At 40.1% G+C, this 11,907-nt stretch overlaps 6 protein-coding genes across 6 annotated transcripts; all 6 read right to left on the reverse strand.

Annotated features, from left to right (window-relative positions):
* Positions 1-168: 168 nt before the first annotated feature.
* TM35_000082500 (putative dual specificity protein phosphatase or MAP kinase phosphatase) lies at positions 169-807 on the reverse strand (the record flags this gene model as incomplete). Its single annotated transcript, XM_029024115.1, has 1 exon — positions 169-807. One exon carries the CDS (start codon positions 805-807, stop codon positions 169-171), a length of 639 nt encoding a protein of 212 aa, XP_028884518.1.
* A 1,094-nt stretch (positions 808-1,901) lies between these two features.
* TM35_000082510 (uncharacterized protein) lies at positions 1,902-5,021 on the reverse strand (the record flags this gene model as incomplete). The annotated part of the gene is made up of 1 exon (XM_029024116.1): positions 1,902-5,021. One exon carries the CDS (start codon positions 5,019-5,021, stop codon positions 1,902-1,904), a length of 3,120 nt encoding a protein of 1,039 aa, XP_028884519.1.
* Positions 5,022-5,601: 580 nt separating this feature from the next.
* TM35_000082520 (uncharacterized protein) lies at positions 5,602-6,924 on the reverse strand (the record flags this gene model as incomplete). The annotated part of the gene is made up of 1 exon (XM_029024117.1): positions 5,602-6,924. One exon carries the CDS (start codon positions 6,922-6,924, stop codon positions 5,602-5,604), a length of 1,323 nt encoding a protein of 440 aa, XP_028884520.1.
* Positions 6,925-7,427: 503 nt separating this feature from the next.
* TM35_000082530 (uncharacterized protein) lies at positions 7,428-8,594 on the reverse strand (the record flags this gene model as incomplete). Its single annotated transcript, XM_029024118.1, has 1 exon — positions 7,428-8,594. The coding sequence occupies one exon, from the start codon at positions 8,592-8,594 to the stop codon at positions 7,428-7,430; it is 1,167 nt and encodes a 388-aa protein (XP_028884521.1).
* Positions 8,595-8,918: 324 nt separating this feature from the next.
* On the reverse strand, positions 8,919-9,989 carry TM35_000082540 (trans-splicing factor; the record flags this gene model as incomplete). Its single annotated transcript, XM_029024119.1, has 1 exon — positions 8,919-9,989. One exon carries the CDS (start codon positions 9,987-9,989, stop codon positions 8,919-8,921), a length of 1,071 nt encoding a protein of 356 aa, XP_028884522.1.
* A 236-nt stretch (positions 9,990-10,225) lies between these two features.
* On the reverse strand, positions 10,226-11,401 carry TM35_000082550 (uncharacterized protein; the record flags this gene model as incomplete). Its single annotated transcript, XM_029024120.1, has 1 exon — positions 10,226-11,401. The coding sequence occupies one exon, from the start codon at positions 11,399-11,401 to the stop codon at positions 10,226-10,228; it is 1,176 nt and encodes a 391-aa protein (XP_028884523.1).
* Positions 11,402-11,907: the final 506 nt, after the last annotated feature.

Here is an 11,907-nt window from a genome sequence, read left to right on the forward strand (position 1 = left end):
AAAAAAAAAAAAAGAAAATGGAGGGTAATATAGAAACACCACTGCTTGCATCATTATTCTTCTTCTCTTCAGCATTCGCCATGTCATTATCTTATCAAATACACGCTGTATCTCTAACTGTGCGCTCTATGGGTCCAACAAAAAATTGGCACTTTTTCCGCACTGCACCTACATACAGTTAGGAGAGTGATTACCCTTTTCTTCCCCGTGTTCCTGAGTATTATTCAGGTGCATTGAACGGAGGTGATTTTCGTAATCCTCCAATCGCTGAATAAAGGATAAGTTGAGAGATATACAAGGACGTTTCCTATACACATTTTCGAAGGCAGTTCGGAATGATTGGCCCTCGGAAGCCATCATGTATGCAATAACGATGGCTGCACTACGAGATATTCCTCGACGGCAGTGAACCAAAACTCTCCCATTATGGGTTGCATTGCGAATAAACTCAAAAGCCTCATCAAAGTGTTGTTCTAACTCCTCATTAAGGCTATCACTAAGAGGTATACATTTACTTTTAACAAAATTTATAGACTCCATACGATGAAGTTCTTCTTCAGGTATTAACTCACGTGCGACATTTAATACATGTGTAATGCGGTGTTGACGGAGCAACTCTTCATTCGCAGCATCACGCCACGATCCAATAGAAACCATATCATTGATGTCAGTTATAGGGTAACATTGGGCCGCATTGCATACCTCATCATCTTCGTTCTCTTTACATACTTCTGAATGTCGTTCTACAAGCTCCAAATTGAACGCAGGAAGACGATTTTTGGCAATCTTTTCCCTGCAACGTGACATCATCAGCAACCAGAGACACAGACGAGTATTAAATAATAAAATAAAATAAATAAATAATAATAATAATAAAAAACCAGAAAAAAAGAAACCTACAAAAGACAACGTAACGCAAACCTGTGCTTCCTGTCGTTCTTTTTCTCTAAATTAAATCTTAACCTTGGCAATGGAAGGAAATATAGCACGTCGAACGAAAAAAAAAATCTACCTTGATTATTCCCTTCGTTTTCTACCCGCAGGTATTATTGATCGTCTTTTTTTTTCTTTTTCTTTTTCCTCTGTTAGAGCGGTTTTCCTAGAAAGAAAACCTTCCGAAATATACAATGCAATGACTAAAATCCACGACACAGAGGGCCTTGTAAAGTGTTTACTAAAGGGTAATAAGGGATTAAGTCTATCCAATGATAAATATAAATAATGTATACCCCCCGGTATGTGCGATTCGGTGGGTATGCAAATAAATATTATAATGGATAACAATCAACCTATATTGGATGTTTCCAGAGTGTGATGGGAAAGTGTCAGTTTTTTTTTTTTTTTTTTTTTTTTTTTTTTTTTTTTTTTTTTTTTTTTTTTTTTTTTTTTTTACTGTTATTCTTCTTCTCCTTTTCCTGAATTCCCCTTTACTCTATACTTTACTTCCCACAGTCTCTTATGATACTATACAATCCCTACGTGTCAGCACTCTGGAACGAAATCACTTTCCACAAACACAAACACAAACACACCACACCCCCTCAACCCACACAGACAAGAAAAAAGCAACGAAAAAAAAGTTCGCCTTTAATAAGTTGTGTTTTCTTTGTCACCCTACAATCTGGTGTGAGCTCTACAAGGCATAGACATAGAGAGAGAGTGAAAGAGAAAGAAAGAGAAAAGTAATAAAAAAGGGAAAAAAAATAAAAGGGAAATAAGATGGAAGGAACAAGAGAGACAGAGAGAAACAAGAAAAAAAAAAAACATTTTGACTCAGTAGACATCAATATTTCCATTAACAGTGTAGAGGGACGACTCCGCACTTGTTTTTCTTCTCTTCTTTTTAACTGACATGCCCAAGAATTATAGAAAAAAAACAACAAGATCATAGCATCTTGACATCACCCGAGGGGTATGGCAAGACGAACTCCATCTGCAACAAATTGCGTCCATTCGTCAGTCAGGTTATTCTCTGCATTCACCTTAGATCCATCTTCATTTTTTTGCTCATCTTCATCCATAAGAGCTGCTGCGTTTAGAAGTTGCGTCTCCACTTCTGCAAGTCGTTGGGCGCGTCTTTCAGCCACATTATATGCTGAAACCGATTTTGTTGGTAATGGTACTGGTGCTGGTATTGCTGCTAAAGGCGCTGCCTTAATAACATTACAGTGTTCACACTGTGGAATCTGCGTTGTTCGGCTGTATTCCCCACAACTACAACACCGCCATGGTGAATACGGTAATGGAGTGGAGTCCACAGACCTCCGCACGCCGCAGTCGGGACGTTGACAAACATCATTCCAGCCGCTGTTTATGGTTAAACAAGTCACACAACGCCATGCATGAACTTCCGTCTCTGGGATAGCAGGATGTAGCGAAAGACAACGATGGCAATGGAATCCATGCACCGCCCTTTCACCGCACTTCACACACGACCACGTGGCATGCCGGTCAAACAACACTGGATCGAGTCGAATCGTACCGCAGTTCCCGCATGTCTCTGTCGTCTCTGGTGGTTGTGTTTGCCCCATCACTGTTATTAGTGCACCATCGCTATCGCGGATGTGTTGATGGCGGCCGCAGGAATGACACCGCCACGGCCAGTCGGGCTGCAGCGCCACGAACTGCCGAAGAACTGTCAAAGAGTGAGAGCAGTGTTGACAAACAGTCCCAGTAGTAGTAGTAGTAGTAGTAGTAATAGTGTCAAGTTCCGAACTATCATTATTACTATTATTATTACTATCAACACCAGTAATTGTTCTTGTTGTTCTTGTTGTTTCCGTACTGGTGAGGGAGTGACAGAGTGGACAACGTAGGAGTCGACGTTGCCAGGCTGCAGTCTCACGCGGGTGAGGGTCACCACACGATAAACAAGAAGAACATGAAAGGGAAGAAGACGAAGAAAAACAACCAGAATGACTCTCTGTTCTTTCTCTTGTTCCACGTGGAGAAAGCGTCCAGGGTTGTTTACAGTTAAGACACTGACAACATGCGTGTTGACGATGCACACTACATGCGTAGCACCAGCGTCTAAAAGGAGAGTTCATCTCTCCACAGCCACACTTCCAATCAAAATAACTTACCGACCAGCCATTACCAACAGTACCACAATCAATACATCCCTGTGTTGTTTCTGTACCATCACAAACCAAAGGTGAGTAAGATGAACACAAGTTGCAGTACCAAATCAGAGAATTTGATTGACTCTTTGCGGACGGGTCATTTATTTCATTTTCTCTGGCACGTGCTTGGGAGTTAGGATGGGGTTGACGACATCTTAAACAAATATTAACGTAATCCCCAGATGCAGAGACCCATGAACAATGAGGACATATCCACTGGTGCTCTACTAAATCCCGTGAAACACAACCAATACAAGAAATACTTTTTGGACGTGTAGGGTTCATATATTGACATCCACACTGCCAATATTCCACTGGATTCTCAATTAAACTCTTCTGAATCGATAAGGTTAGTTCCTTATTTGGTAAAATATCTTGCATCGTTAAACGCAGAGGCCAACCAATGAATGTTACCCACCTTGACAACTCATTAGTATAACGATGCAATGAAGAAGATGATTGTACAACTTCTTCAAGTATCTTTTTTATACGAGGACTCAAATTTAAAACTCCATAATGAGCAGCAAATCGGTGACATTTATGGTTTTTCACAGCATTGTACATTTCAGTACCAATATTTTTGCGTGAACTAAGAAGAACCTCCAATTCTTCAAAATCAAAGTAACCTCGAGATTGTTTTCCCTCAGTTTCCTCTTCACCACAGAGAAGCATTTCTGTTACAGCGGCCAAAGTACAAACATCTAAAAGTCCATGTATGGGACCAAAATGTAGACGTTTACATTTAGCTAACATACTATCAACACCTGTATCACGAAGAATCCTTAAAACATCATATGCAAGAAAGGAATTATTTCCAATTATTACATTTTTACTCTCATTTCGGTAATGTGTATGAAACACACGCATTACAGCTAAAATAGCTTCTCGAAATCTTTCACCTTCTGCGTTATCGTTTTTAGAAAAAACGCAGACATTCATAAAAAGAGTAGCAGGTCGAGTCATTATTGCATCTATTTCACTTCCTTGCCATTTCTGCTGACGAAATAATCTTGAAAATGCAAACATCGCATACGCAAGCGTAGAAGACCACCGTTCATCACGTTCTATTCCAGATTCACGGCGACCTGGTATAGTTATATAATATTCAAAGACCTCTGCATCATTAAGTAATGCGGTACCATAAGTTGGCATAACAAGTTCTTCACCATCTACTATAGCACGAAAAAGTTCCGCATATTGTAAAAGACGGTATCGTTCCACGTAAAACTTTCGTAGTTTACGTACAAAAACAGGAGGCATACGAGTTATAACAATAGTTTCATCTAATAATGGTAAAAGCCTTTGTAAACGCGCAACATCGACGTAGTAGTCATGTATAATAGATAAAAGTTCTCTATGACCTTCGTCAAAAAAACCTACATCTGCAAAAACAGCATTAGCAGAAAGTGCAAAGAATACCTGATGCCAGTAGTGTAATAACTCACTTGGTTCAGTTGGTTTTCCCTGTTCAATAGTTGCCCTCCAAGCAAAGGGAGGGAGAGAACGTAACGCAGTAATATTACCCGCTTCCACCAAACCTGTAGACTCTACATTGTCACCCCAAAGCCATGATAAATAATCACGATGAACCGATGGTACAAGAAATCGTACAATCTCTTGTCGTACACGATTATCATTTAATGCCCCACGTCGGCGTAACAATTGCAGAAGAGGCACAAGGAGAGGACGATTGGCATTATTCAAAAGTGCCTCTGGTGACTGCTGCACAAGCTCCGCGCTTGTTGTGAGTGCAGTTTGGGAAAGCTTGTCATCGTGGAAGTCCGCGTGCACGATGAGACTCACATCGTCTCCCGCGCCACTCGCACCATCAACACGTGCCCGCGCAAACCGCCTCAAGAAGAAGGGGCGTTTTCCGGCTCCCAGCGGCTTTCTCAGCATGGGACCCCCTTCCTGGCAAGAATAAATAAATAGAAAGAAAAAATAAAAGAGAGAAAGTCAAATAAAATAAAGTAAACCAAATATATATATATATATATATATATATATATATATATATATATATATAAAGGAAAAAGAGCAAATAGTATCAGAAAGACCATAAATGAGTAAAAAAGAAAAAAAGCCTTTTTTTTCTTCTTTTGTTTTGGGAGCCATATAGTAGAAAAACCAACTTGTCAGGTTTCTCACTCTTTTCTTTCGTCGTACAAGTAAAGTAAAATGTTTCCTAGGGAAGATTCAACCACCTCCCCTTTCTCCATTTTTTCTCTTACTTCTTGTCTGGTGCAACGATAAAGTAACAACCAAAAAAAATAATAATAATAATAATAATAGTCATAAGGGTGCTTCACCTTGAATGGAAGGTAGTGTGTAGAGAGATATTTTACAACGATAATTCACGATAAAACGTGTGTAATGTATATGTACACAAAGAAAAATAAAATAAAATAACAAAAATAAGACATCATCTATACCCATGTAGTCTTCAAAACGAAGAATGGAAAGATATCACATAGGAAATTCAATTGCTCTTGTTAAGTCCTATAATATGTTCACCTCGTTTCCTATTTAGTTCATCACGATATTGTTGTTGTCTATAATGGACATGTTGCTCCATCTTAAGACTGTTGACTGAAGGGGATAAAGCAGATGGTCGATTTTGCATCATTGACGGGGTTGATGGCGCTCCCAGCATGTGATATCTACTCCACTTGCTAGAAACAGCATCCGTAGTAGGAGTAGGAGTAGAAGTAGAAGCAAGATTTCGCTTATGATCTTCCCATGCGGCTAACCAAGCTTGTCTTGACTGTTTAGCACGTGTCTCTGAAGTTTCCTCCCTCTCTCTGAAACGTCGCTGTGGAACTTTTTCTCGCTGCAGATGTTCTCTTTCTTCTTTTTTTTCTTCGTCGTCGGATGAAGCAACCTCAATCATTGGTAGTTGCTCACTCAGAGGTTCTTGGAAAGTATCGGTAAGAATGTGTTGCATCGTTGGACCATATATATGAACAAGTTCTTCTTCATATTGTGCCAATCGACGTCGTCTCTTATCAAGGAGTTGTTCGTCCAATGCCGTTTTTAACATGCATTGCTCCCGGCGACGATCCTCCCGTAATCGCAAGTCTTGCAGTGAAAGTACTAAATCTTGGGCACTCCGTGCATACCGTAGGATATCATCAATACCATTTTCACCACGGGGTAATATTCCACGTTTAAATAATTCATAATTATGCTCAGCACGATTTCCATAATTTGGGTTAGCATTTCTTTCCACATCGTAATGTTCCGCCCAAGGTGGTGTTAAAGCAGTTTTCTTTTTCTTTGGGATAGGTGCAGTTTCATATAATAAAGGGTCTCTATTATTAAAATAAGAATGTTGATCTTCATTAGCCGGTACAGGTGAAACACTATTAGGGCAACCTCTCGGCCTAGGTGGACCTACAATGGGACGCCACACTTTAAAACGTTCTTCATCAGGAATATCATCGGCTTCAGAGATATCATTGATTAGCTCTCTTTGATCTTCTTGTTGATCTTCATCATCTCTTGCATCTAGTATATCGTCTTCATATTTTCCTTTTCCAAACCAAAAGAGTCCATACATCTTATCGGCATCACGCGTATATGAATTTGGCTTTGATGCTCGGCCACGAATAGCGAACTGCTCACGAATGCGACCAACTCTATCTTGGAGACGATGGGCAACGTATTGAGCCTCATCAATTTCCCGATGTCGTTGCTCTGCTAAGGTCTGTTTTTCCTCCCTTGTTAACTGATTGTCATCCTTTAATGAGGAGAGCTGCATAGACCGCAAGAGGTCAAACTCCATCCCGTTCACAGTATTCATGAGTTTGTTTCTTTGTTTGTTTATAATCCTTCAAAATACAGACGGTACAAAATAAAATATAGGGAGAGATTTTCTTCAATTAGAAAATCTCTCTGCGGTGTCCCCTGCTTTTTTTTCTTTTTTTTCTTCCTCTTCTTTACTCTTCTGAACTTTTCTTCACTTTGCCAATAATTATATTTTGCTTTCTTTTTTGTGAAAAGAAAACTACAATAAAAAAAAAAAAAAATCAAGACCAAAAAGAATTGGGGTGGCAACAAAATCATTTCTTTATTTAAAAGAGGGAAGAAATACAAGATTTCTCTCTTATTCTTGATTTCAATAAAGAAAAACTAAAGGAGGAGAACAAATATAACAACATCAAAAAAAAAAGAAAACAAAAAAAAAAAACATGGTGTGCTTCACCACCACCACAACCACCACTTTTTCCTGGTGTGTTCTTTCTTTTTTTTTTTTTTTTTTCTGGCCCTTTCACTCCTTCACTCTCAATAGTGTCCCTCGCATTCTCAGTCAGAATCATCCCACTCACTGCGCTCTGTTGGCTTGGCTTCGACTCGTTTATCATACACGTAGTCTGGGTCTCCAGGCCGTACAATCTTTTCCATAAACTTCTCATCCATTTTTGCTTTGAATTCCTGCAATGTGACATCATCAGCATCATTTAAATCTACATTATCCATGGCCGCATCCGGGTCACGATAGAGTAATCCAACATCAGCTTTATTTCCACCACGAGTAGACGTCTCGGCAGTAGTAGAAAAACTCCTACTATCTATTTCATTATTCTTTCCAGTGGTTGTTTCACTTAATTTTACCTCTGGAACAGAGTTCTTATGCTGGTATTCCTGATCAGCATGATTAGGATGATAGGAAGACGACATACCCTCACTAGAGGATTTGTTCTTATTCCCACCATCTACAACTCCCTTCATAAGACTCTGCAATCGAAGCAGATAAGTACGAAACTGTTCTTCACTTAACAATGCACCATGCGTGCGTGCAAGTCGTTTCGCAAGTGGCGCCGTTGGAGCATCTTCATGTAATATACCTACAAGATGAATATGTTGACATCGCATCTTTCCACACCACGTATACAAAATGTCTATTTGTAGTGGATGAGATCGCAACATAACACTTCTAAGAGATGGAGCACCATCAGAACAAGTATCGTGTTGCCACCATTGAGATGGTGTCATGGCATCCAGCAATGGTCGTTCTATGAGATCATCGACGAGTTCGTCTACAGTAAGAGTTTTTTGGCCTAGTGACGCAAGTTCCTCTAAACGGCCTTCAACGAAACGAGATAACTTCTGACTTGGTATAGTCTTTGAAAGCATAGCAGCGCATGTTTGCAAGGCGTCCGCATACTCTGAGACTGAACACCCTGTAGGATAAAAGCTACGCGTTAATTCTGCAGCCTCCATTACACTTTCTATATTGGATTCCCTCAAATGTTGACGTAGTGCCTTGTAGCGCTCGGACATCTCTCGAAACCACTGCGTGTTTTCCAAAAGTGAGGGTCGTGTAGCGACTTGAAGATCCTCGCTTCTGCATACACATCGAGTACGCAGTGCTAGTTCCCGAAACGCTGTTGTTGGTACATCTGTGTGCTTTGCATAGAGGTGGTACACAAGAACCCAAAGTTCAAGACCCAAGTCTTGGAGGGATGACATCTGAACCTCTCTTTTCTCTCTCCCTCTCTATCTCTCTCTCTATATATATCCCCCACCCACACAGAATCCTACCTACAATAATAAGTCAAGAAAAAGAGAGAATAACAACAATAACAAAGAAAGAAAAGAAAAAAAAAAGGTAAAAAAAAAAAAAAAAGAAGCATGCAAATTTAATTATTATTTTATTTTTTTTTTTCTTTCTTATTGCAATTTTATCACATAGGAACAAAGAGAATAGAAGAAGCCAACCAAAACCGCAATAACCGAGAAACGGAAACACAAGCAGAAAGTGATGACAAATTAATGGAGGTAATAATACAGCCGTTACCTCGCCTGACGCCGTTGTCGCTTTCTTCCCCGTCGTTCATATGTATTGTTCGCCGCCCCACGAATCACCGGAGGATCCAACCAAGATAACATCTTCAACCGCACTTGCTCCCGCTGGCGAACACCCTCATGGTGACTTGCGGCCCGTCGGTTGGCGTCAATACGTGCGAGTGTCATGGCCGTACTTGCGACGAGACGCATTGCCTTTGGCCGCAGCTGCGGTGGGTGATTCACAACAAAGTCAGAGTTACTGAGAAAGCCTGTGGTACGAAGAGCGATGCCAGTATTCGACGCGCGTGTACTACCGAGTTTTGCAAGCTGCGCAGGATCCATACGTGCGAGTTGTTGGATACCACCAGCAATGGCGAAGAGCTGCGAGGTAATGCCTGTACCGAGAAAAGCACAGAGATTCGGGCAAATAAGAGGCATAGATCGTTGGATGTACTCCAGAAATGTCTGCTTTGCCGCTTCTAGTGTTTCAATCTCCTGACAGGCCTCCAGCACGCGATGGAGCTCCGCCTCGGACAATTCCCGCCCGGCTGTTGTGGAAGCACAGGCAATTACCACTGCGGTGAGTTGCGATGGTGCCAACTCGTCTAGTTGATCAATCACAACAGAGAGATCCATGTTATTCTGGATAAGACGTACAACACGAGCGTAGAGAACGCCATCAGAGAAAAACATCGCTAACTCAGGGAATCGTTGATTATAGTGTGCCCGTAAATATACAACCGCCTTGCTCTTTTCTACTTCTATACGCAATACAAGTGCGCTAGAATCAATAACAAACTGATGTTCGGGATCATCTGGTAAAATAGTGTTTTTTACCTCTTCTTGTTTACTGTAATCACTTAACTTTTGCAACATCTGGCTCATATGCTCCGAGCGCAAAAGAACTGTTACTTCCTTTACACTGTCGTAACGAAGTGCATCATCGTCAGATGTTATGGTCTTAGCTGCTGCCAACGTTTCATCGGCGTACGGGTCTGCGGCGTCGTCCCTGGCGCCATCCCGATCCTGCTGATGTTGATCGCCGAACTCATCCCATCCCTCTTCGTTGTAGTCCATTATCGGGCTCGACTTCAGAAAAGAAGGAGGAGAAGAAAAAAAAAAAAAAACAGAATTGAAGAATGGAAAAAAAAGAAAAAAAAAAAAACAAATCCCAATTAGATAGAAAATTCAAAAAAAAAAAAAAATCTTGTATTATTATTACTATTATTCCTCGACTCAATAGAATAATCTTTTTTTTTTCTTCTTCTTCGCTTAAACCAAGAATAGAAACAGAGAAAAAGAGAAAAATGGCATCAATAGTTATCATCACAGCTATTCCATCCACTACTAAGTGAACCCTCTCTGTAGCTTTCTTCGTACCAAAGATCCCCTTGTCGCCTCTTATAGTGTCGTTCATCATCATAATCAGTGTACTCACTGTCAACAAAAGAACTATTGTTTTCACTCGGTTCTTCTGGATACTCATTTCCCGAAAAATCTGCAGCATTACTGTCATATTCATCATCCTTGCGATGATCAGGATAAAGATATAACTCTGGTTCGCAACCATTGTCTTCTTCAAGTAGAAAACAAGTTTGTCCATGATCACGCAACATTTCGTAAAGTAAAGCTGCATCCTCTGGACTAGTATCATGATTACAAACCTCACCATCGTGAGGTTGCATTCCCATAGAAAGAATAAAATCTGGTACTATTTCATCTTGATCTCGTTTTCGTTTAATACGGTGACTGACAAATTTACTTCCATATACAAACGCTTTATTATCATTATGGATGGCAACATCATTTTCTTCTTCGTCACTATCATTGGGTTTCGTGACAACCAAGTCATCAAAACCAAACTCATCTTCTTCTTCTTCTTCTTCTTTCATTTCCATCTCTACTTTCTCCTTCTTCTGTTCACTTTCATTATCATCAACATGTCTGCTATCCAGAACGTAGAGAGACCATACATTTGAATCCTCTAAAGCCACCGCCCCACCAACAGGATCTCCACTCTCTTTTTTCTCTGGTGCTCCGGTATCAGTTTGAGATGATCCTCCAGCCGTGCAATCCATCACCACACAACCTCGCAAATCCCACACACGCTCTATAGAAAGCACAGGTGTGGGTGAAGAAACAGTTGTCCTGCGCGCAGACTGCGTCTCTTGCTCACTGCTGATGAAATCACCCGCTTTGTTAAGAAGACGAAAATGTAGTGTACAGGGTTGTTGTCCTAACTCTGTGAGAGAGGGAGTATCCGGTATATTATGAGAGAGTGATCCCTTCTCGTCTCTCATACTCCCACTAACATCCATACTCTTTCCATCACCAATACGAACTCTCAATAATGAAGGGGCAACATCCTTGTCGTCTCCGTCATTATCAAAACGTAATCTCTTCACACGCATATACACACCACGTGAACCCAGCTTCTTGCCATTGCCACGTTCCATCTCATCTTGTCCAGTGTTTTCGCTTTTCCACATTATACTATGTGCATCACACACACAAACACACACTATCACCAATGTTCAGATAAGAATAGTAAAAAAAAAAAGAGAGAAGGTGGGAAGAGAAAAAAAAAAATAATTTTTTTTTCCTTTCAAGATAATAATGGTTTTCATTAGCATTCACATACACATATATATATATATATTTTACACACATAGATACTCATATATATATATATAGTTTTCAAAAAAGAAAAAGAAATCCATTGTTTCTTATTCGATGCAAGCATTTCATTGTTTACCTTTTCTTTTTTTTGGTTTCCTTCAGCATGGAGAGAGAGACCCTGCACTTTTATTTTTTTTTTCTTTTGCAGCTCCTTTTCTTTTCGAATTTATTATAACTTCAAATGCCCCTTTTAATCCACTCCCTTAACATTTTATCCACCAAATAAAAAACATGGACAATGACGTCCGAGCAATAAGTAAATCAGAATAATTCTTGGCTTTACTTCCACCATATATATAAAAAAAAAAAAAAAAAC

The sequence above is a fragment of the Trypanosoma theileri genome, assembly GCF_002087225.1.
Source record: "Trypanosoma theileri isolate Edinburgh chromosome Unknown TM35_Tth_8_V1, whole genome shotgun sequence".
In the NCBI taxonomy this organism is placed as follows: Eukaryota; Euglenozoa; class Kinetoplastea; order Trypanosomatida; family Trypanosomatidae; genus Trypanosoma; species Trypanosoma theileri.